At 45.7% G+C, this 24,758-nt stretch overlaps 1 protein-coding gene across 6 annotated transcripts in view; it reads left to right on the top strand.

Annotated features, from left to right (window-relative positions):
* Positions 1-24,758, top strand: part of OSBP2 (oxysterol binding protein 2) — a 132,099-nt gene that overhangs the window by 40,644 nt on the left and 66,697 nt on the right. The window contains exon 1 of one of the 6 annotated variants that reach the window (XM_033136446.1): positions 5,503-5,572. The exons of 3 other annotated variants lie outside the window; for them this stretch is intronic. In XM_033136446.1, coding sequence (XP_032992337.1) covers positions 5,503-5,572 — 70 coding nt within the window. Of the gene's footprint in view, positions 1-5,502; positions 5,573-14,492; positions 14,826-24,758 lie in introns of those variants that run through there. 2 more of the 6 variants (XM_033136447.1, XM_033136445.1) reach the window with 2 other exon arrangements.

Here is a 24,758-nt window from a genome sequence, read left to right as displayed (position 1 = left end):
TGCTACAACAAGCTCTCCTTTGCCCACCTGGTCTCTCAGAACCAGGACAGGAGTGAAGAGGGAGAAGACTTGGGCAGCTGCGGGGAGGCAAAGACCTTCAGTCTCAGCAGCTGCTTCATGGGGGCAAGACCTGCTTGAGATTAGTTGCTGTTCTCATAAGGCCTAACGCTGCTGTTAAGAGATGCTACACTCCTGTTTTTGCTAATAAAGAAGGTTAACTCCAACTTGCTCAGTGTGATTTACTGCTGGCTCGCTTCTATCAATTGCTTAAATAGATTTCCAGCCTTTCCTGGTGATGCTGTTGGGGATCGAACCTGTGACCTTCTGCATGCAAAGTGGGTCCTCCATCACCTGAGCTATGGATGGTTCCTGTTGCCCCCCATTCTTCCTCATTGCCAGCCCTTCTGTGCACTCTCCTAGGCTCCGCTGCACTGCCTCCTTTCCATCCATGACTTGCCTCGCCTCAACTGTGATACCGCCGAGGCCATGGCTTCAGTGTAATTACTTTGAAATATATCACTTGCAGATAGCAGCTTTAGGCATCTGGAGTGCCTGTTTGCATACTTTATTTGTCTCATCAGTGTAGCAGCCCGTCAAAGGGCTGGCTGCAATTTGTCCCGGTGGCACTCCTGAGTGTATTTAAAATGTGGCGGTGAACATAGAGAGAATGTTCCATGCATCATTGTCCCTTAATCAAGAGCCCATCGCTAATGGAGATGGAGAAAACTCGGATTGCTTGCTGAGAGATTGCAGCAGAAAGGATGTTAACCAAACAGTCGTGGGGAGACCCCCTGCTGTGGCTGCTCTTTTTTTACCTTCACGAGAGCAGGGATGATCCTTGCTAGATCAGGCCAGTGGCCCAGCTAGTCCAGCATCTTGTTCTCACAGTGTCCAACCAGATGCATGTGAGAAACTCGCAAACAGGACCTGAGCACAAGAGCGCTCTCTCCTCCTGCGGCTTCCAGCAACTGGTATTCAGAAGCATTACTGCCTCCCATTGTGGAGCCACAGCAGAGCCATCATAGCTTAGTAGCCAATGAGAGTTTTCTCATTCATGAATTTGGCCAGTCCTCTTTTTAAAACCATCCGAGTTGGTGGCTATCACTGCCTCTTGGGGGAGCAAGTTGCACAGTTTAACACGGCTTCCTTGGATGTCCATGACCTTTAGTGTTATGAGAGATGGAGGGAAGCTTTTCTCTATCCATTTCCTCCGTGATAAGCATTATTTTATAAGCTTCTATAATCATGTCCGTATAGTTAAAGCTATGGTTTTCCCAGTAGTAATGTACGGAAGTGAGAGCTGGACCATCAAGAAGGCTGATCGCCGAAGAATTGATGCTTTTGAATTATGGTGCTGGAGGAGACTCTCGAGAGTCCCATGGACTGCAAGAAGATCAAACCTATCCATTCTTAAAGAAATCAGCCCTGAGTGCTCACTGGAAGGGCAGATCCTGAAGTTGAGGCTCCAGTACTTTGGCCACCTCATGAGAAGGGAAGACTCCCTGGAAAAGACCCTGATGTTGGGAAAGATGGAGGGCACAAGGAGAAGGGGACGACAGAGGATGAGATGGTTGGACAGTGTTCTTGAAGCTACTAACATGAGTTTGGCCAAACTGCGAGAGGCAGTGAAGCATAGGCATGCCTGGCGTGCTCTGGTCCATGGGGTCACGAAGAGTCGGACACGACTGAACGACTGAACATCAACATAATCATGTCTCCTCTTACTCAGTTTACTTGTTGGAGTAGCTCAATCTTCCAACCAGAGGATATATTTTCAAAGGCAGGTTAGGATAAAGAGTGAGGAAGTTGCCCCTTAGTGAGATTGGTGAGATGAAAGAATGTTTAGTGAAGGAAGTAGAAAGGAACCTGGGAAGAGTGTGGTTAAATTGTGTTCAGCTGTGTTAAGTCCACCTGATGGAGTTCTTTGTGGAGCTTTCATGATTCTCAAATGATCTTTTCCCCCCTTTAAAATGAAAAGTTAGGTCATTCATGGCTCCGCAGCACAACTTTTTTTTGTACTGAGGTGGACTTGGGTTTTTTGTTTGTTTTTTAGTAACCAACCTCCCCCAAATAAGGAGGATGCCTCAATTTTATCAATATAGAAAGCTTTAATTGGATTTTATAATTAATAATAAATTCCTATAATTTAAATGCAATTCCTCCCAATAAGGTTGAAGTCTATGCCACAGCAAAAAAGAAAAAGAAAAAGTGATGGATCTATTGAGAGGACCCCCAAATGTAAAAAATAATTTGGGGAAGGGCTCGTGAAATCAATTACGAAATGAGAGAATAGTTCATGATGCATCATTAACTTTTAATTCTGCTGCTGAATGAGCAACTGGACACGCTCTGAGCTTTCCTGGTGGTCGCCATTGTTGTACAAAACCAATTAATTTCACCACGTTGACGAAATTCCAGGTTGAATTTGTACCAGCAGGTGCAGCAGGTGTGGGCGTGGCACTCTTTCCCCCTGTTCCACCATGAGAAGTCATTCTTATTTTATTTTATTTTATTTTATTTTATTTTATTTAGAGCATTTGTAACCTGCCCTTCAGCCAAAAAGACTCCCAGAGTGGCTTACAACAAACGATCAATCGAAGCAATACAATCCTTTCTTGCCCACAGGCTTACCTTCTAAATAAAACCCCGCACCACACAAGAAGGAGGGGGGGGGGGAGAAACACAAGCACCAGTTCTTAAACAATTGTTCTTCTAATGACCAGCTTGCATAGTTCAGAGGTAGGAGGTGCCTAATGGAGCTGGGCTTTGGGCAAAGCGGATGGATTGGTCCTTCTACTTTCTCTCTCTCTCCTGTTGAGGCAGTCTGATGGAATGGCTATCCCAGGTGTCAGTTGCGGGAAGAGGAGGCCCAGTGGTCAAAAGGATGGAAGGAGCCCTGCTTCCCATCTCTCCCACTATTTAAAAGATTTATTTAAAAGATTTATACACTGCTTGCATGTAAAACATGTCTGGGGTCTTTGCAACAATAATATAATGATATAGTAAAAGCCAAATATCAAATAAAACAGTGGACAAGAACATATATTTTTATGGTTATTTGCTTCCCATAAGGCTGCAGTTATTATAATTAATTTAAGTAATTACCTGCTCTTCACCAGCAAGTCCCAGGGCGTGTTGCAACAATTAAAAATTCAGAATTAAAAACAGTTAAACCATATGCAATATAATAAGAGATACAAAACAGTTACATATATTTTTTAAAAATCTTAAGAAATCACAAATTTAAAAACAAAAATTATAATAGTTTAAAACGACAGTGGCATGGCATAAAATCAATTCACATCAAAGACAGATACCAACAGGGATAAAGATTTTAGCAGGTTTGTTGAAAGAGGAATGCATTTAGCAAGTACCAAAAAGCTAAACTGCGGGAGGCAGTGGAGGATAGGTGTGCCTGGCGTGCTCTGGTCCATGGGGTCACGAAGAGTCGGACACGACTGAACGACTGAACAACAACAACAAAAAGCTAATAGAGAAGACACCTGTCTGTAGTTATGCAGTGGGAGGGAGTTCCAAAGGATTTTATTGCTAGCACATTAAAGTTCTGATTTTAACATCATGCAGAACAGACTTTGGACAGCACCTGTGGGATGCCCTCTCCTGCAGAACACTGTGATTGGTTGAGTATGTCAATCACGGGCTTTGGCGAAAAGGTCTTTCTGCCTGTGCCTGAACTGCAACAGAGTCAGTGCGTGGTTTTATTTCTTAGCGAAATGGATGTAAATTCAGTGTCCAATTTATATGCAACCCGAGTCAAGTAGGCTAAACCAAGATATTGTTTGGTGCAAATGTTTCGCTGCTTTCCTCCGGCAACTCTCTGTTTTAGAACCGCAAAGGCTACCTTTGGAAGCTCATTCCAGGTATTTCTTCCATACGAGTGGATATTTTTAGCAGACTTGCCTGTCAGTTGAAATGGCCTCACAAAACGCCTTGATGATGCGTCCAGATGGTAGCTTGTTCTGTTCTGGAAAAACCACAACAAAACAAAAACCGTCGCACAGAGGAGATGGCCAGCCAGCCTCAGCCCGAAAGCGTACATATGAAATCATGCCGAAGAAGTCCCACTTGCTCTGGTTTCAAGACCTTAGAAAGATCACCGAGTTGAGTTGGTGCTTTTTAACCTCCTTACTTTGTGGACTGTGGGGAAGGGAAGAAAGAACGGAGCAGCCAGCAGCGCTGTGGCTTGATCAGTTTGTCACACCCCAGATTTGTGAAGGGGAGGGCGGCGATGTTCCAAGAGCCAGGAAGGGAGAATTGGGAGTGGGTGGGGCCGCCCAGCACCCGGCAGAACACATGACTGCCCAATAAGTCTCCTCTTCTCCTTGAGTGTGTGCGGGTGGCTTTTTGGGAGACCCATCCATCTGGCGGCTGTCCATGGTGCTGATCAGATCGCTGCCCTAGGCAGCCTCGGCGGCGGCGGCAGCAGCAGCAGCAGCTGCGACTCCTCTCCTGGGTGGAGATTGATGAGAGCTCCTTGCGGATCCCCATCCGGAGATTTCTCTTGCCTGTATTTGTTTGTTTTCGCCTGCCTTTCTCGGAAACCGAGACGAGGGAGGGGCTGAAGACGAATGGACTGAGGTGGGAAAGGAAACATACCAGAGTGGAAGACCACTATAAACCCCACGCGCACCCCACCCCACCCCACGGCAGGTTTAAGGAAGACTTGTCCTTTGTCTCTGTAGCTGCTGTGAGGGGAAGACTTGGCAGGGTGAGTAAGGGAGGGTTGGGGAGATCGGGGAGTGTAGCCTCCTCCCCCCCCCCCCCAAATTGCTGGACTGGCAAAGCAGAGCAAAAGGGGACTGGGGTCTTTCCTCCCCTCCTGTTTCTCTCACAAACGCCGCTCCACGCCTTAGCCCATTCTCGGGCTGTATGGAAATGGCACCTAAGGGTGGAGCATCTGTCCAGGGTGAGAACTGGGGAAGAGACGGAGGTATAAAATGGAGGAGGGGGGAGTTTGAACTGCTTGGCTTTGATGAGCAACTGTGGGTGAACCCACGTTCTGGAGAGGAACAGCAGCCCCCTACCCTAATATTTTTAGGTGAACCCTCCCATCTATTGCTTCTAATATGAAAATATACAAAGTGGAGAAAGGAAATCCAGTGGTTTTGGGGATTATTATTATTATTATTTGCAACTCTTAAGGATTCTTGTGAAAAAGCTGTAGCTGAGCAGGGGATCTCTCCCCGATCTCTCAGATTGGGGGTGGCAGAAGAGTAAGGAGCCCAAGTCCTGGGGGGGGGGGTATGGGGCTGATTCATGAGAGATGCTACATTTGCTGGCCAGGACCCCTGGTCTCTCTCTCACTCCCCCCACCTTCCGTAGGCGATCTCTGCTTCTTCTCCCCCCCCCCTTTGCCTGAGCAGTGCCTCTCTGAGTAAGCACTTGGTTCCCAGTCTCTCCTTGAAGCTGGACTGCACAAGAAGCCTTGGTTCCCCCTCCCCCCCTAAGCCTCCCCTCTCCTGCCAGCTCTCCATGGGGGAAATGTGCCTTAACCTTATGGGTCACCTCTGCTTGCGGCCCCATCAGAGTGAGGTCTCCATCACGTGGCAAGGTCAGAGAAGCATAGGAGCAAAGCTGGGAGGGGAGGGGTGGTGGGCTGCTGCGTGGGGGGTGGGTGGGGGGCAAAGGAGGCTCCTGCTGCCCAAACTGAGACTTGCTTATCATGCCGGGTAAGGTGGCAGCTTGGAAGCGGGTGGCGGCAGTGGATGCTGGCTCTTTTACAGACAAGGCACTGGGAATTTTGATACTCCCTGCAGTGTGTGGGGAGAATCACCTGTGTATTGTAACTTCTCGCTTCCAGAAAGCTGCCCTCTTGTTTAGATCAGGTTGCTTAAAAAAAACTAAAACCCTCCATTAATTTGTACAGCTCCCGGTTCCTCTGGGAGGGTTGGTGAAGCCTAGTATTGATTCTCTGTTAGTCAAAGAGAGAAGCACTGCAATACTGGCAGGATACAGTTTTGCTGGTTGGAAGTGCTGTGTCAAAGCATCCTTGGGGGGGGGCAGTTTCCCTAACAGAGGCTTGTCCTCCTATAGCAGCATTTCCCAACCTGTGGGTCATGACCCGCAAGCGGGGGGCAGGCACAAGGGGAAGCCAAGGGAGGGGCCTGGCTTCTGACAGCGACACCCTCCCTCCCTGGTGATGCAGCACTTGGACCTGGGTAGCTTCAGGTGAGCCTCTTCTGGTCTGTCCGGAACAGTCAGGCATCACTTGGTCAGCATTGAGCTAAGATTTCAGCCACCCTAGGAATTTGCTTAACTTCCCTGTAGACATAGGCTGTAAATCTCTCTCGGTTAATTCAATGGGGCATTTTACCATAACGTTTTAACAGAAATGCTTAACTGTGTGTAACTGTTACTCAATTAGTAGTAATCGGAGTGAATGATTTAATAAGTTAATAATAATTAAAGGGGACGATTTAATCACAATCACAATAATGTATTCTCCTTAGCTATGCTTAAAGTTAGCATTTAATTGATAGAGGGTGCGATCCAGCCAGAATATATACACTTTCAGTTCCTATGGGTTCCAGTGGGAGGTTCGCATTACATCTGTTAGAGCTTTCCCATTGAAATCAATAGAATGTGCAGCCAGATTAATTCAGAAGTAGCAGTGAGTTCCATGGGACTCAATCCCAGGTAAGCATGCTTGGGATAGCAGCCGTAACATGTTTCACTTTGAGTGGATTGTGCCCATATCAGAACTTGATTTACTAATTGTAAAAGCTCATCATTAGGAAATAACTGAGCACCCTGTTTTGACAACGTATCCCACTACAAGCTATCTGCTATGAAGACTGCACAGATTCCTCTGTAGTAGCTCACTGTTTTTTGCTTCTGGGTGAGAAATGTACAATCCCTCCTATTTGCAATTGCCCTTTTTTGGTGCATCTTTCCCCACCAACAGATGGGGTTCATAAACAAAACTGTGAATAACTTTGTAGGTATAATTCTTTCAACAAATTCTGCATCAGTAGGGGCGTTGAGTAAATAATTTTATGGGATGCCTCAAGGAATTGTTAACAAGAGAGGCAGAGTTGCAGTTAAAATGCACAAAACGGACTGCTGCAGAGGACCCAACGTCCCAAATTCATATGACAATAAATTGTCATAGCAAGGAAATTTGGGCTTGTGGGATCACCATACCAAAAAGTTTGGGAACCACCGCTATGTAGGACCAAAAAATTGGTGATGAGTCTGGCTGGTTGCCACAAATGAGCTTTTAAAACACATACTAAATGCCAGAATCGAGGTATGATACCAGGCATCCTACTGCATTTTATTTTTATTTCTTGGATTTATGATTTGATATTGAGCTGGCTGATTTGGAGGCTGAGAAATTAGTAAGAGCAGCAATGCACTTTATTATGTGTGATGAGGTTTTGAACTAGAGAAATGATGCATCATGGCTTTGCTCGATTAGTGTAATCACAGTCTATTCAACTTCTTTAGCACCCTTTAAAAAGGAAAAAAAAATAAGCTAATCAGAAGGTTGCTATTAACTAAACAAACATTATATGGGGAAAATCAGAATGTTGTCATTGAAATATGTGCTGCTTGCTTTGGGAAACTGGAATTTAGATGAGCTACTGCACTAGACCAGTCGTTAGAGCATGAGCCTATTAATCTCAGGGTTGTGGGTTCAAGGTCTGCATTGGACGAAAGATGGCATTGTGGGGGGTTGGACTAGATGATCCTTGTGCTCCCTTCCAGCTCTTATGATTCTATGATTTCCATGCAATCCAGACCATTCGAGACTGTGGGGTTTGCTTTGTGAGAGCCCCAGTTAACTTATTCAGTAGCATTGCATTTCCCTCTATCCCCCTCCACCCTCCGAATCTTCTTTGGCACTTTGTAGAACTTCATAGGAAACAACTAGTACATTTAAGTTTGACCTGGGAGATAAATCCAGTTCTAGTGCTTTGGAATTTGATGCAAATAGAACCACTTTCCATTTTCCATCTTCTAGAGGAATAACAGGGGAGTGATAAACTATTGTTGTCAAGAGCTAAGTGCACATGGAAACAAAACAAGAGTGGCTTGCGAGCTTAACATGCCGCTTCTGAAAGCAGAAACAGATCGCCGGAGCAGGTTCTGAACAGCTTGTTTTGCCTAAATGAGATGACGAGTTGATGTGAAATATAGAATTCTTGTGTTGCTTTTGGAGGGCATTGATAGCCCAGGCCCGATTGACATTTCACTCACTTTTCAAGCCCTCTGAAGTCTCTAATTTTCCACTTCATTATGCATCGATACACCTGAAGCAGGGGTAACTTTGGGGGATAATGACTGGAGTCTGACTGAGGGCCTGATTGTAGTGGCATTAAGCCATTAAGCCTGCTGCCAGTGAACTGCTTGTGTGAAAATAAATATTTCTTTGCTAATGGGTGCTTCCTGGCCTTCAGTGAAAACCTTCTATGAATGTGATCCAATCTTCACAGTCTGAATATTTTTCAAGTCAGAGCCTTGCCGATCAAAAGGTTGGCAGTTCAAATCCCCGCGGCGGGTGAGCTCCCGTTGCTCAGTCCCTGCTCCTGCCAACGTAGCAGTTTGAAAGCACGAAGCGCAAGTAGATAAACAGGTACCGCTCTGGTGGGAAGGTAAACGGTGTTTCTGTGTGCTACTCTGGTTCGTCAGAAGCGGCTTAGTCATGCTGGCCACATGACTTGGAAGCTGTACGCCGGCTCCCTCGGCCAGTAAAGCGAGATGAGCGCAGCAACCCCAGAGTTGTCCGCAACTGGACCTAATGGTCAGGGGTCCCTTTACCTTTACCTAAATATCAGAGGAAAATAAGATTGGAGAGTTCAGGTTTTGAATTTTTTTTCTTTTTTTCTTTTTTACAATCTTTTTTTTTTTTTTTGGATTTGATATCCCGCTTTATCACTACCCGAAGGAGTCTCAAAGCGGCTAACATTCTCCTTTCCCTTCCTCCCCCACAACAAACACTCTGTGAGGTGAGTGGGGCTGAGAGACTTCAAAGAAGTGTGACTGGCCCAAGGTCACCCAGCAGCTGCATGTGGAGGAGCGGAGACACGAACCCGGTTCCCCAGATTACGAGTCTACCACTCTTAACCACTACACCACACTGGCTCTCTCTTGAATAAGCAGCCTTTCAGAATTAGCACAGTTTCTGAAGTACAGACAGCTAATTCTGAAAGGCTGCTTATTCAAGGTTGTAAAAACATTTAGAATCTGAATTCTGTAAGATCTTAATGTTTTCACTGAGAAAGTGAACGAGTCAAAATTACAGTATCGAGTTGAATGCATAAATGCACGATGGGGCAAGGTTACCAGTGGTTACTAGTCACAATGATTATAGTCTGCCTCTGAATACCAATTACTGGAAGCCACAGGAAGGAAGAGTGTGGCTGTTTGGTCAGATCCTGCTCGGGGTATTCCCATGGACATCTGGTTGGCCACTTTGAGAATGGATACTGAACTGCAATCTGCCATAGGGCTATTCTTAAATTCAAAACATTTAATGAATGGGAATACATATATGGAAAAAAGGAAATACCGTAATTTTGTTAAGAGCAAGTGTTTATATATAGAAACACATCTAAGCAACACCATAACAGTTTGCGGTGGTGGTGGTCTTTTTATCATACGTGGAGGATGTGTTCAGTTGCAAACAGGTACGGGAGTAAAATTGGAACCGCTGGAGAAAAGATGAGCCACATAATGCCAGATCCTTTGCTACTTCTCCAGAATTACTGGTATATAAAGAAATTACTTTTAAACTGATGCAGCATTAGCCGTGTATGTGATTATAGTCACTAGGATTTGATAGGTGAAGTTAATGGAAAATACTCCCGGGAATGACAGAATGGGAAAGTAGAGCGCGATGGCATTGTTATGTTTAAATGAGCCAGCTATACAAGAGTGGAGGGAGGAAAATAGTGTTGTAATAGCTTCTTTGAAAATCAGGAATTGTTCCTAAGTTATTGGCAAATTGAAACATTCGCTTGCGCCCGATGGTGTGAACGCTGAAACCTTCGACTTGAAATAACTTGTTCCTTCGGTATGTTATGAAATATGGCTGCTTTCATTATTTCTGTTATTCTTTGTAGTAATCCGCTGTGTCTTATAAAAAAGAGAGATTGTTCTCGGGGCACAGTGAATGCTCCCGCACACACTCATACAATTCACCTACCCCTCAAAAGTGTGTGTGATGATGACCCTTCCCCATCTCTCTCTCTCTCTCTCTCTCTCTTGCTTCTCCTCTTCTCTTTCCCCCCTTCCATCCACTGCCCTGCCCTGAGTAACAATTTGTTCCCAGTGGGGACTCCCCACCCCACCCACATTGCTGCACTAGGGGTTGGGATGCATCAGAGCTGGGAAGGAAAAGAAAGGGATAGCTCTTCCTTTATGTTTTGACAGTTGCAAATCCCCCCTTCAACAATTAGATTAAGAAAAAAAGCTTCCATTGGTACCAATGGGAGCTTCCTCCACCCCCTAAAGCAATAATAGGCATGTGGTGTGCAGGGCCAAGGATGAGAGACTGCTTGCCAGGTTCAAGAGACACTGTGGGCTGCGTCTGGCTCATAGACTCGTGATTCCTTACCCCAGTGAAGTTGGGGTAGACCCAACATAGAGAAGGTGAATCTGAAAGTTGGCGGTTCGAGCCCGTCCAGGGACAGCTATGGCAGGATACTACATTTTCCGCCAGTATCAAACATTTTAATTGTTTGCTTTTGAATGTTGATGTTCATTGGATGTGCAAGGAAGGCCTAGTGCTCTGTGCATCTTTGTTGTCTGCAGTTAGATTAGCAGTTTCAAGGAGCAAGGCAAGGCATGGGGGGTGGCACCACTTCTGATCAACACCCCCGTCCCACACAAGGCCCACTTCACCAATCTGGTGCCCTCCAAATGCTTAGGACTACACCAGAGGCAGAGGGCCTTCTTGGTGGTGGCGCCCACCTTGTGGAATGCCCTCCCATCAGATGTTAAGGAGATGAGTAATTATATAACATTTAGGAAACATCTGAAGGGACCCCTGTATTGGGAAGCTATTTTTAGGCTTAATGTTTTGTTAGGTCTTTATATATGCTGGAAGCCGCCCAGAGTGGCTGGGGCAACCAGTCAGGTGGGCAGGGTACAAATAAATATCATCATCATCATCATCATCATCATCATCTTCATCCTCTCCCATCAGCCTCAGCTAGCTCAGCTGTGCCTGTTGGGGCTGATGGGGCTGTTAGTTGAGAACATCTGGAGTTCAGGCTTCCAGGCAGCGTTAGAAGACTGGCTTCCATTCTTTAAATGCATTAGCAGCAGGAGGCTGGGAGACAGCTGGGCACTTGGATGACAAGGGAATCAAAGGTGTGCTAAAGGAGGATACAAACATTGCAGAGAAACTCTAGGAATTCTTTGCATCTGTCTTCAGAATGGCAGAGGAAAGCGTCCTGGACTAGATGGGCCATTGACCGTATCTGGCTCTTCTTATGTTCTATATAAAGGTAAAGGGAACCCCTGACCTTTAGGTCCAGTCGCGGACGACTCTGGGGTTGCGGCGCTCATCTCGCTTTATTGGGCGAGAGAGCCGGCGTACAGCTTCTGGGTCATGTGGCCAGCATGACAAAGCCGCTTCTGGTGAACCAGAGCAGCGCACGGAAATGCCGTTTACCTTCCCACTGGAACAGTACCTACTTATCTACTTGCACTTTGACGTGCTTTCAAACTGCTACGTTGGCAGGATATGTTCTGTATAACAGTTCTTATTTCAGCGTACCAGTGCAAACTTGGAAATGTACGCTGTTTTCTTTCTATTGTATAATTAGAAGGGGTAGAATCATAGCGTTGGAAGGGACCCTGAGGATCATCTATTGTCAGAACCCCCTGCAATGCAGCTGTCCTTGATGGGGATCGAACCTGCAACCTTGGCGTTATCAGCACCACACTCTAAGCCCAGGACTGTGGGCTTCTTTTATTGTTGTGGGTCCTTCCTGGCACTCTCCAATTCCTTTATTGCGGGGCGGGGGGGGGGGGGAGAAGAAGTGGGACATAAATAAAATAAGGCTAAAAACACAGACCTTTCAGAAGTCAGCATGAACTCTTTTGCTGGTGCAACAGAATACAGAGGTTTGTGTCCCTGGGTTGTTGGCAAAGTGTGGGGTTGAAGAATGGAACAAAGAGGGTGGATGGGAGGAAGCAAGCTGGGAGACAAGGCTGGCAGTCGAACTAGTATTGCACGAGGAAATCAATCTCCCTGCAAGGATCTTGGGTGTATTCAGGAGCTAATTATAAAGCTGTCAATGTGCACATTTATTATTAATAACAACTAATAAAAGCCCAGCCAGATGGAGCCACAGACTTATTTCAGGCTTTTTCTGATAATATTAATGGTAGGATCTTCCTGTTTCTCATCCTTCAACCCCCAGATTTCTGCATGCAGATCTAAATAGGAACAAAAGATAAACTCTGTTTAAAAGATGGTTTCAGCAGCTGATGCAAGGAAATGCAGTAGTTTATATATCCCTGTGATGTTTCAGGATGTGCCTATCTATGGTTGCCCCTGCTCCTGGCTGCAGCCACTAGTCCCCCACCTGCTCATTCGCTCCTCATGACTGCAGATGCTGTGCCAGTTTTTGGTCCTCTCAAAGCATGCTCAACCAAGCCACTCAAATTCTCTCCAACTCTCTCCTTCATGTCAGGATCATTATTCCTCCATCTCATACCCATTTTCCAGCAGCCATTAACATTTTTGGAAGGGGGGGGAAGCATCCGTGTTTCAATCTGTTTAGCCTTTGCTGCAGCCTGAGATGTTTCTGCATCAAGTACCGCCTAATCTAATTTAGCTGGCATCCCACCTCCCACAGTCCATTTAAAGATTATTAGGCGGAATAAGTTGATTTCATTTTCGTATTGCCTAGCAATACTTCTGGCGAATTCACAAGCTCGTCCTCTTCTTGGTGGATTTTCGGTCGGTCTTAATAACTATATCGCCCTACCGTGACTTTTGGATGCTTTTCTTAATAAACCAAGATAAGAGAGCTGGTTTGTACATAACTCTAAGCCAAACTATGGTTTCTTGGGAACGCAGTAGCAAGAGGGTTCCTGGAGAGGCAATGCTGGCTGCTTCCTGCTTCCTCTGGTCCTTGTATTGGTTCAGCTTAATGTATTTTCTGAATCTGGGCTTATGGTTTGTCCGGAGCAGAATCTCCTATCCGGGAGCCCACAAATGCTTGAGCATTGGTGCTAAGCCATAGTTTATGGATGAGACAGCTGTACGACTGGCCATTTTGCCTCTGACCACAGGGACACTGCCTCCTCCTGTTGGCTGTTAAGGGAAGTGTACTTTAACTACTGTTTGGAGAAATGGGGCACTCAACAAGCCTTGTAGCCTGTTTGAAGCCATTTATCCCAAGAGATGCTACAGACTGGGCTGTGCATGTGAACTAGTTTCAGTGTGACTGCTGTGAACTAGTTTCAGTGTGACTGCTCTGAGTAGGACTAGCATTGGCTACAACCTATACCACCCACTAGCTCAGTGTTGTTTACACTGACTGGCAGCAGTCCTCCAGGGTTTCAGACAAGGAATCTCTTCCTAGGGGATCAACTCTGGGATCTTCTGCATGCAAAGCAGTTGCTCTGTCACTAAGCTGCAACCGCTCCCCGGAATGAGAATGTGTGCTGTTAGTCTATACATTTTCTTCTTACTCTGAGCACTGAATCTTTATTTTGTGGTCCGACAGACCTTAGGATTTCCCCCTAAAGGTTACAAGAACTGGGAATAATGAAATAAAATGCTTGTAGGCATTCAGAGGTGGTTTCCCCGTTTTCCCTCATCTCTCCCAACTCCTATTCAGCAGCAAACACCCTTTCCATAGCGAGTTTACTATAGCTCACACCTAACAGGAATTTATCCAGCATTTTCTCTCTCTCTCTTGTCAAATTCCTTCTGTGGGGTGGGGAAGCTGCATATTCAGTTTTGGGGCAAGCCCAGATTTCTCCTGCAGTAGAGGGGTTGAAACCTTTCCCTTTGGGTATGACCTTTATTTGGGGGGCGAATACAGAATTGTTCATTTTCTGAATGTAGTTTTTAGGTCATTTTTCGTTTAACAGAACATAGAAAACACTCTTCCAAGCTCTCTCTCTCTCTCTCTCTCTCTCTCTCTCTCTCTCTCTCTCTCTCTGTGTGTGTGTGTGTGTGTTTAAGCTTTGATGCATATTCCAGCAAATGTCCTAAAAACAACCTCTAGCGAGGATTTAAAGGGACAGGGCTCTTTCCCCATTACCTTCCCAGATCGCCTTTGTCAGCTTCCTGTGGTCCATGTGACTTTGCAAAGCGCATGTTCCATAAAGGGGAAGCAGCAAGCCGGCAATGCAGCGTATGCGTTTCATATGCGGCTCTCTCCTTTCCTTGTTCCATTCCCCTTTTACTTTCTGAGAGAACTCCTGTCTCCCCAGCAGGGATGGAGTTAAGCCTTGCCTTATTGCTCCCAGAGAGAGGCTGTGGTGCATTGTGGTATAATGAGGCGGCTTTCGTGGTTGCCGGGAGATCCATGGGGCTAAACTGTATGGAGAGAGAGAGGAATAGCATGTGGCCAGAATCTGTAATGTGGGATGTGCTTCCTCTGAGAGCAGTGATGCAGCAGGCCACCATCTCCCTGCTGAATCAGGATGTTTCTTAAATATTAGTGTCTTCCATTTTTATTTTTATTTTTTATAAACAACCTCAGGCAATGCCCTGAGCTGGAGCTTCCGCCAGACCCATCTGACGGCGGGAATGAAGGGGAGGGGCTGCTGGGAGTCAGGATCCGTCCGCTCCATCTGCAACTCGGGCTGCCTGAATAAAATTAAGAAGGGTTAGTTGGCCTTCTCTGGACTTCTTCCCCCCCCCACCCCCTTTCCAGAGGCCTTCGGCTATCTGTGGGCCCTTCCAGCTTCCACTGACTGGTATATTTCACTGCATGATCAATTCATGGGGATATTTATGTACTTTAAAAAGAAAAGGGAAAAAAGTGTTGTGCCTTAATGGGGGAGGGGGGGAGGTTGCCTTGCCAATGCATCTTGAAGCTGGGAAAAATGTGTTAATCTCATGTGGAATGAGAGGGAGAAACAGCAATAGACCACCAACTAATGTCTGCACAGAACTTAATTCTCCTTCTTTTGGCAGCCATGGAGAGAGTGAAATTGTCACGGATCAGAGTGGGGGAAATCCACGTTTTTCATAAATGTGGAGAAAGTGGCTTACTTTGTTTCTCTTTTGTAGCCGGTAGACTACATCCCATTTATAAGTACAACACTGTAGTCCTGTCCTGTCTCCCCACCCCCACCCCAACTTATCTCTGCCTACCAAACTTAACTCCTGACACTTCTGATCACCTGAAACTGTGCCTGTTTTAATTGGCACGAGGTGGTGAGTTCTTGAAGAATTGGATCTTGCATACCTTTAGCATGCTGTGAATTTTGGAAGGTGAAAAAACATTTCCTGAAGCACAAAATATGTGGGCGGTGGCATTTAAATGTGAAAAGTGGTATTTTGAGGTTTTTGTAGCAAAATATATACCTTGAAGCGAACATGTGGGAAAGGTTCTGTCTCTGTAGAAGTGGTCTGCTCCTTTCCTTACCCTTTGCCTTCAGGAGCCTGGTGTCATCCAGATGTTTTGGACTACAACACCCATCAGTACGAACTGGCGGGGGCTGATGGGAGTTGTAGTTGACAATATCTGGAGGGCCCCCCAGCTTGGCAAAGTCTTCCTTATATGATAGAATAATGCTTAGTGTTGATGCGGTGCTTGATAGTGCTTCATGGCACTGCATGTGGAATACTTTCAGTGGGTTAGGTCCAAATGTGCCCTCCCGCACACAGAAGTAACTTTCCATCACAGCGGAGCTGCCTCACGGAGATGCTTGAACATTGCAGAGGAATCCAAGTGGGTTCTAATGCTTTCTCAAGAGGAAGGATGTGAATGACCTATCCTGGATTTTACAACTGCACAAACTTTTGTGCAAGTGTTTGTGGAACAGGGTGCTAGTGTCTGTTTCCTTCTACTTCCCGGCTCTTTGAATCTAATCCACCCTCTTCGCAATAATTGCATTAGCATTATAAATCAGGTCAGTACTATTATTGACCTATTTCTGATGTGGGCCTAGTACCAAAATACAGTGCCTTGCCTGAGGGCACCTAGTGGCCTTGTTTGGACATCATGATAAACTGTAGTTTAGCATGGACTGCCATTCTCTGATATGAACGAGCCCAGACCCTGCTGTTTTTTATCAGAGGCTCTTCTCTGTGTGGCCCACCTATGGGAAGTATGGAGGATGGCCGCATGAGAATGATCCTTTTCAGTGGTGGCCCCATCTGAAATGCTCTTCCCAGCGAGATGCACCTGGCCCCATCCTTGTCAGTCTTTAATCACTAGACTAAGGCCATTCTGTTTCCCCAGGCCTTTGGTTAATTAGATTGCATCCTATGGTGGTCTCATCCTTTAGTGGCATGGGTATGTGAATATGTTGCTGGATGAGTATTTCATGCATCTGCATTGTTCATTTTTTTCATGGTTTTAATTGCTGTTATCTGTTGTATTTGCTGTTGCTAAGTTGCTTTGAGGGTTCTTTTCCTTGTGTAAAGCGATGGATAAATGTAATTTATATTAATAGCAATCATTAAACTGTGGCTTAACGTGAACAAACAGAATGTGTGAACTAGGTTTAACCCTTGTTTTCCAATTGGAGAGAAGCAAAAGCCACGAATGCCGGTTCCCACATAATGCAAAGCAGGCTTCCTGTTTGATTTCTTCTCCAACATGTCAAAGAAAAGAAAGAGTGGGGTGCAGCAGGGACAGACGAGCAGTGAGCACCAACACATGCTGCTCATTCATGTTAACTGTGACATCTGAACCCAGCCAATGAGTTTGTTGTGACATTTAGATTTTACACTGGGACCTCTGGTTGACAGTTGCAGTCTTTTAGCCACTATTACCAGTCAGGCCCCTAAATTATAGGCAATTGCACTTAGGCTGTTTCCAATAATCGGAGGGCTGAGAGATTCCGTTTACCTTTTTGCTATTAAAAATGGGACAACCCCACTCTTTCTTTTAATCGTTAAAGGTCAACGTTTAAATATTTGAATATATTAATGTTTACGTATCTGGAAGCTTTGCATGCTGATGATGGGCATTTGGAGAGTGTGATGTGTTTATATATCATAGTTATGGTTACCTGGGCCCCCAGGTATGAATTCCACCCTTTCCATTTTATTCAGTACGTTGCTGTTGCGTGCAGTTCAAATTGAAATAGGAAGTGTGTAGGGTCCAGTGGCACATACATATACCGTGGTGGCTGGTGCCAGTTGGGACTGGTTGGGTGGTAAGCATGGAGCCCAACAGTAGGTGGCGCCAGCGACAATGGCAGGCGGTGGCAACTGATTCTAGTTTTGCCCCCATCCTCTTCCCTACAAGGGCAGCATTGAGACTAAGGAAGAGGAAGCTGGTGGCCAGTGCAATCCCCTGGACAGATTGTGAGAACATAATAAGCTGCCTTATACAGACTAGCTCAGGATTATCTACAATGACTGGCAGCGGTTCTCTAGGATTTTCTCCCAGACCTTCCTGCAGTTGCTAAGGATTGAACCTGCCACCTTCTGCATGCAAAGCAGATACATGAGGGCTGGCTACAAGCAGACTGAGGTTGGTGGAACAAGTGCCCTTATGGACCAGCCTCCCCTGTAAATGTGTTTTTCCCCTACCTGCAGATTTCCTGTCCCTCTAAAGCAGCTCAGCAACATGCTCAAATATGCTGTTTTCTCTGAATAGCAATGTTGAAAGGTTGCAGGTGGCAGTCACCATCTGAAGAGGCCTCCACCCTATTCCATCCCCATACATTTCTCACATAAGGAGGAGGTAATGCATCTTCTATCTTGGTGCCTGCTCAAACTACTGAAAAACAAAGTTCACGTTTTGCTTTGGGAATCCCCCCTCCCCCTGGCTTAATGGACTAAAACTCATATGATTTTAATGAATGGGCTGAAAGCAGCAGTAGTTCATCTGGCCGAAGTTTAAACAATCGGTTTTGTATTTTTCCTCTATGAGCAACGCAGCTTGGGTTTCTGTTGCATCTGCAGAAGGTTCTGGCCCACAAATGCCTGGGCCGAAATAACAGTATCAGCTGTTCGGATGCTGCAATGGACCAACATGGACACCTTTTGGGGGATCTGCTTCCCTTTTTTATTTCATAAAATTTATACGCTGCTTGAATGTTAAAACAACAACAACAACAACAACACCACAAAGCAGTGTACAGTAAAATTACCAATAGGAAAACTTAACAAGAATAATTTAGGACTTTTGAAAAGTTAAAATAACAATAGGCTAAAAACAGATTAAGGCTTGCATCAAGTTCCGAAACATCTGGGTAGGCTTATCTAAACAAAAAATTTTTTTTAGCAGGTGCTTAAAAGAGTACAAGGATGGAAACTGCCTTCTATCCTAGGGTTCAGCTGGCTTGATCATTTTCCACTCTTGGTGATGTGGTGGTCCCGTGCTATTTTTATCCCATTACATAATTGTGCATATACACACATACATGCAATCTGTGCATTATATAATTAGAATTTTCTCTTGCTGTTTTTTTTGGTCATGCATAAAAGAGGAAATTGCTCTCAGATAGTCTAACGGGTTTAATTTTGAGCCATGTTTAAAATGTTGAATGTGTAGTTAGACCATAGAGGCGTGGAAGCTCAGACCTCAAGGTGTTTGAGGTTTCCCCAGAGGCATTTGGTTGGCCCATGTGGGAAAGAGAATGCAGAATCAGTTGTAGTTGGAATAAAGATTTCAGGCTGCTCTCCCAAGGTGGTGGAGCCAATAGAAGGCAAGACCCTAGCAATGTTCTTAAGCCTTCGGTCAATGCTGGTTCTTGGTTGAGAAAACATCTTCCCCACCTTTTGTGATGCACCTTGTGCCAAGGTCTGCCCTGGCCAGGCTGGAAATGACTTCTGCTTCCCCTGAAGACCCCACACAATAAGTGGAAGCTCTGTGGCGCCAGAGGTCAGCAGATGGCTATACTCTTGCGACCTCCAGCAGCAACGACCCAGGGGTTTGGAATTGCAATCTCACCCAACATTAACGGGAGCAACTCATTTCCATCATCATCACTGATGGTCTGTCTCGCGAGACAATGGAGGAGTGAGACTTTGGGGGGTGAGATCAAGCTGTTGGAATGTTGCAGCGCCTGCTATGGCTGTAGAGATAGATGCGGAAGAGACATGTTTTGTTGCAGCTGGGGCAGATGAAGGCGTCGGGTTGTGCTGCTGCAGATGCACCACGGCGTTTCTTCTCTCTGCAGTCCTCCCAGCGGTCATTTCTCCTCTGGTCACTGCTATGGATGTACAACTTGTCCGCAGTCTCCAGGCACAGTGGTCGCCTGCAAGGGATGCCCACATGGCAGGGTTGGTTGGGTTGTTGCCATTATTATTATTGGGCTGCATCCAACCTACTCAGAGTAGATCCATGGACCTAAATGAGTCGTGTCCATTAATTTCAAATGATCTGATCTTGAGTATGTCTAATAATAGATACAACCCATTATATCCCAGTGTGATTATGTCAAGAAGGTCAGATGTATTGCAACTGAAAACCTGCCTGCCTGCCTTCCAAGGCAACTTCCCACAAATTCCAGACTCCTTTCCTCCCCGCTGTACTTGCATTATTATTTAGGAAAGTTTTGGCAGGGAGTTTTATAACAACTCCCAAGAGCAGTGAACTGAAGGAAGCCTGTATGATCTTTTTCTGTGTTGTTTTTAAACGGCTGAAATAGCTTGATGCTCAACAAAAGAGTCCAAGCTTGTTACCAGGGCCACGTCCTCCCCGCATCTCCTCTTTCTCCTGGCCCCCTGGGAAAAGTGTGAAAGAGGGTCAGTCTGTTCTTGCATCCTTCTCTTCCTGTGAGATGGCGAAACCGTAGAACGTCCTGAGGGTGGAAAATGTATTTAAATAATGATTAAAAATTTATTTTCGGTGACACGTTTAGAAAGGAGAGAGGGAGGGAGGGAGAGAGAGAGGGAGAGATCGCCTTTATCTGCCTACTGGGAAATTATATCCATGGGGGAGCTTGCAAGTGAGCTGAGCTGTGCCCCAGTTAGTGAGAGGGACCTGACTCCAAATGACATCCCAGAACTGGTGTTGCTTACAGGCCTCGGGACTCCTGTTCTGCCTCGCCAGCATTATCTATCCCTCAGACACAGAAGTTGCACAGGGCTTGTGCATATCAACTGTGTTTTGCAACTGTGTTTTGTTTAATTGGGAAAGAGACTGCTACATTGAGAAGTAGCTAAATGGGTTTACCTCCCAGCAGTCACTACAGGTTGCAGTGTGTGTTTAAACTGGTGTGTTCAGGTTGCCTGTGCTGTGTCTTATCTGCTCCAGCATTCTGCTTCCAGCAGAGGGCAGCCAAATGCCCTGGGAAGCTCAGAAGCATTGGTCCATTCTGTCCACTGTCAGAGAGGCTGTGTGTGTGTGTGTGTGTGTATGTGTGTGTGTGTGCAGAGCGAGAGCGAGGGAGAGCACACTTTTTTCTGGGAGTACTCAAGGGTACGCATACCCCTAAACATTTTGTGAATCTAAGTTTGGCCTCATTGAGGGGCAGTATTACAATATGAGTAGGAAAATGAGAGTACCCCTAAACATTGTTTTTAAAAGAAAAAAGCAGTGTGTGTGTGTGTGTTTGTGTTTCTGATGATACGCAGAGTAGCTTACAGCTAGGAAGCTAAATAACTATTCTGGGTGATTGATAATTTCTTTGTAAAGACTATACAATGTCTATACTCTTTATATTCAAAAAGAACTTTGCTTTCATAAACACAATTAATTAATTAATTAATTAACCGCCCTATACCTGCAGGTCTTAGGGCAGTTCACAGGATATTAATGTTTAGGGATCTTCCTATGTTTTACTTCAGATGGATCACACTGACACCACACCATCCTCAGCAGTATCTTGAGAAGCCTCTCTCAGCAGCCATTCCCCCTCATACACAGCGAGCGAGCAAGCAAGCAAGCCATCGAGCAGAAAGCATTTAAAAACAACAGTTACTGGAATAACAGTCACAACAGAATGGAATGTGACTCTCTCATGTGACTCACAGTCACCCAATCACATGACACCTACTGCCAAAGGATAAACCCCATGCTAAAAATACACAGTAACCCAACATAAGTAAACATTCCCATTTCAGGAAATTAAACCATTATCCTTAACATTCAGGTAACGTATCAGTTGCTGAGAATTGCAGGTGGACAGAGTGCTGTTACAATCAGCCTGAGGAGAGTTCTGAGGGCCAGATGAAGGCGTCTAGAGGGCCACATTTCTCCCCCAGTCCTGAGACTCTCCACCCCTGGAATGCAACCTCATATTCAGAAACAGGCTGTTCTGTCCAGTTTCACTTCATGGTTGCTAAGCCCAAGGCCACACATACATCTCTGGGAGGATGCCCTACCTGTTTTTGAAAACCCCTCTCATCCAGATATATAAATAACTTTCTGTACAGGAGAGAATGAGTCTCTTCTTTTGTTTTTCTAACAATGCGCTAGGCTTGGTTTATATTTGGGCCTCATTATGTTTCCTGCTGATTTCTCTGGCTGTTCTCTGGGTCAGCTTTGTAGCTATTGAGTTCCTGATGTTGGCTTTTCTCTTTGACGTGTTACCTGAGCTGCCTGTGACCTTTCTTTTATTGTGGAGAGAATTGCAGCTTGTTCATGAATGTGGGACAATGAAGCCAGAATTTGCAGTTGGAAGCTATTCTTGCCACCTATTCTTGCTGAAGGGCTAATAATTTTGTGACAGAAAGGCTATATTTGTGACTGCACTGCCGGATATATGAGCAGTAGTCTGGTGGCCATTTCAGAAGTGCAGGGTCCCTACATGATAGTCACAGCCGTAACCCTTCTAAGATTATACAGCTTTCAAAGATTATACAATACTGTAATAATAATAATTCAGGACACATTGCATTGATGAATGCCGATCTCCATGTGTTTTGGCCAGATCTACTATTTTTTGTGGATGTAGATGGGCTTCAATATAATCTTTTGGAGCGACTTAAGTTGTGTTTTCTGTGAAGTTCCATTGTACATAGCTGAACATGCGTGCCCTTCTTGTGAAACTGAAGCACCTGGTGTTTTCACTGTTCCTAAATGCTTAGCTTTGGAGCATACAGAACAGCTCCGTCTTGGTGTTCTTCCCACGTTCCTTCTGCAGAAGGACCCTATGAGCCCATCCTCAGTGGCTGGCTCACTTCCTTTCCCTTAGGGCACTAGAGACAGGGACCCTGACAGAACATTGCTGCAGAAATAGCAGCAGGTCTTAGGACACCACACCCTGCAACCCACAGCTGTATATGAGCCCCCACCCTTCGGTTGATCTTTGCCAGGCATAGGCAATCTCAGCCTTCCAAATGTTTTGAGACTACAACTCCCATCATCCTTGACCACTGATCCTGTTAGCTAGGGATGATGGGAGTTGTAGTCCCAAAACATCTGGAGGACCGAGTTTGCCTATGCCTGATCTTTGCAATCTAATGTGTATGGTCCACACAGTCTCTGTATTAGGGGCTTAGACCAGCCTTCTCCAGTTGAGTCAGGGACCACTTATTTGGGCAACTGGATAGCTCAGTTGGTGTTAGAGCACGCTGCTGATAAAACCAAGGTTGCAGATTTGATCCCCATATGGGACAGCTACATATTCCTCTGAGTCCCTTCCAGCTCCATGATTCTATTCTTCTATTAACCTGGTAACCTCCATATCTTTGGGGCTGAAACTCCCATCAGCTCCAGGAGCCAATCACCTCTGTGAGGGTGCTGCTGAAAGCAGCAGCCAGTGGAAAATTTTGAAGCTGGCCAGGTATAAAACATGGACTCGTTTCCCCAAGAATCCTGCTTTCCGCAAAGCCACAACATTGAGGGGCCAGCAGGCTGGGCCATCCCTCCCTCCCTCTGCAGGAGTCCCATCCATTCTGTGCTCAAGATGCCCCTGGCCATTCTGCTGAGCTATCCAGGTTGATGAAAACTGGCTTAGATTGGAAGGAATAAATAACATGGGCTGAAGAAGTGGAGCTTGATATGGGCAAGAGATATGGGCAGGCCCTCGTTAGCCCCTGCATAGAAATTAAGATTTAGGGCAGGGGTTGGTGGCCAGATGACACACCTGGTGCCTGTGTGGATGAGGCTGGTTGCCACAGGCTGCTTGTTACTCAAAGTAGGTCTTGCTAGGCTACTTAAGTGAAGAGTCCTGCATTTCAGCCTTCTCAGAAAGGAATGTATTGAATTTTTTGGATTTACTTGGGGTTGGGGGGGGAGAGACGGATTGCGGACTGCCTTCTGGGACCTTGCTTGGATCTGCTGGACTTGACGCTCTGGTTGGGCTTGGAGCAAAGCCTCCCACTGTGGCAGGAAAGGCTCAGGACAGCTCAGGTGATGACAGCAGCACCACCACCTCTGAGCAAATCCTCCTCCTGCCCTGCCTCGCAGAGCAGTTGCTTCTGAAAGGAGTGGGACCAAGCTAGTGGAGCTAGGGAAAGATTTTGCCTGCTGCATTGCCTTTTCCTTACGGGGCCATTGATTCTGATGGCTTCTGTGAAGGTGCTGGTGAAAGCAGCAGCGAGTGGGGACAGCGAAGGAGTCCACCCCGCAAAAAAAAAACAACCACAGACTCATTTCCCTACGGACCATGCTTTTCACTGTACAAGCAAGGACAGCAAGGAGCCATCTGGCTGGGCTGTGCATCTCCCGCTGGGGCTAGGGTCCCATCTGTGCCATGGTCAGGCTAGCCTTGCCCTCCCCTTTCGGCTGAGCTGACCGCGTCCTTTCCCGTTTCTGCTGTGCTCAGAAGCGCTGACTTTTAAGAGCTGTCTCACACCAGCCATAAGAGATCGCTCTATATTTTTGTGTGCAATCTATTTGTGCCAAATGCTATAGGTATGCATTAACTCTAAAAGCGGGCGGTTGTGGTAGGGGGAGAAGAGTGGGGTGTCTTCTGCTTGCGGTGTTGTAACGGCAAAGAAATTGTTTAATTTTGCCGTCGCCAAATTGCGTTCCACGTTGTCGGTTTCATTAAATTGCAAATTTTGAGAAACTGAAAGAATTGCCTACCTCTGCCTTTTATTTGTGGTTTCTATTAAAAACAAGGCAGCTGTCTCAAATATATAAACTAGAAGGCCATTAAATATGAATGAGGCTTTCTGTTTAATATTCATAGCTATTAAAACGAGGTGAAAAACAATTGAGAGTTTTTCCCCCATTAGAAAAAATGACTAATGCTCCTCCTTTACAGAAAAGCGGGAGACGAAAGGGATGTGGGTGAGGACAGAATGAAAGAGATTAAGTTTCTTTGTGGGACAGGGGCTGGGTTAGCATTCCACATTGGAGGTATGCAGATACGGCAACATATATTAATAGCTGTCATTTTGCATCATGTTGCAATTCCTGTGGGCTACGTGGCGGAGGCAGAATATTGACCGAAATGCATTGATCTATTGGGTATGTAGGAGATCGTCTTACCACACATACGAACGCTTAACAGTTTTGATCGGCAGAACTTGCACCGTTATAGGTGCCACACAATAACCTTCTCTACATTTGTGAGAACTCAAATATTCTAGCGTGGCAGGAACGGCACTCTGGAACTCCCTGCCTTTTGACATCAGGCAGGTGCCTACCCTGTGCTCATTTTGCCAATGAAACAATATAAAGTGTTAGTATATTGATGAACGTGGGGGGTGGGTGTGGGTTCAAAGTGAAGATATT

The sequence above is a fragment of the Lacerta agilis genome, chromosome 17 (genome assembly GCF_009819535.1).
Source record: "Lacerta agilis isolate rLacAgi1 chromosome 17, rLacAgi1.pri, whole genome shotgun sequence".
In the NCBI taxonomy this organism is placed as follows: domain Eukaryota; kingdom Metazoa; phylum Chordata; class Lepidosauria; order Squamata; family Lacertidae; genus Lacerta; species Lacerta agilis.
The sequence above is the reverse complement of the archived record's forward strand: the minus strand, read 5'-3'. Positions and strand labels throughout refer to the sequence as shown.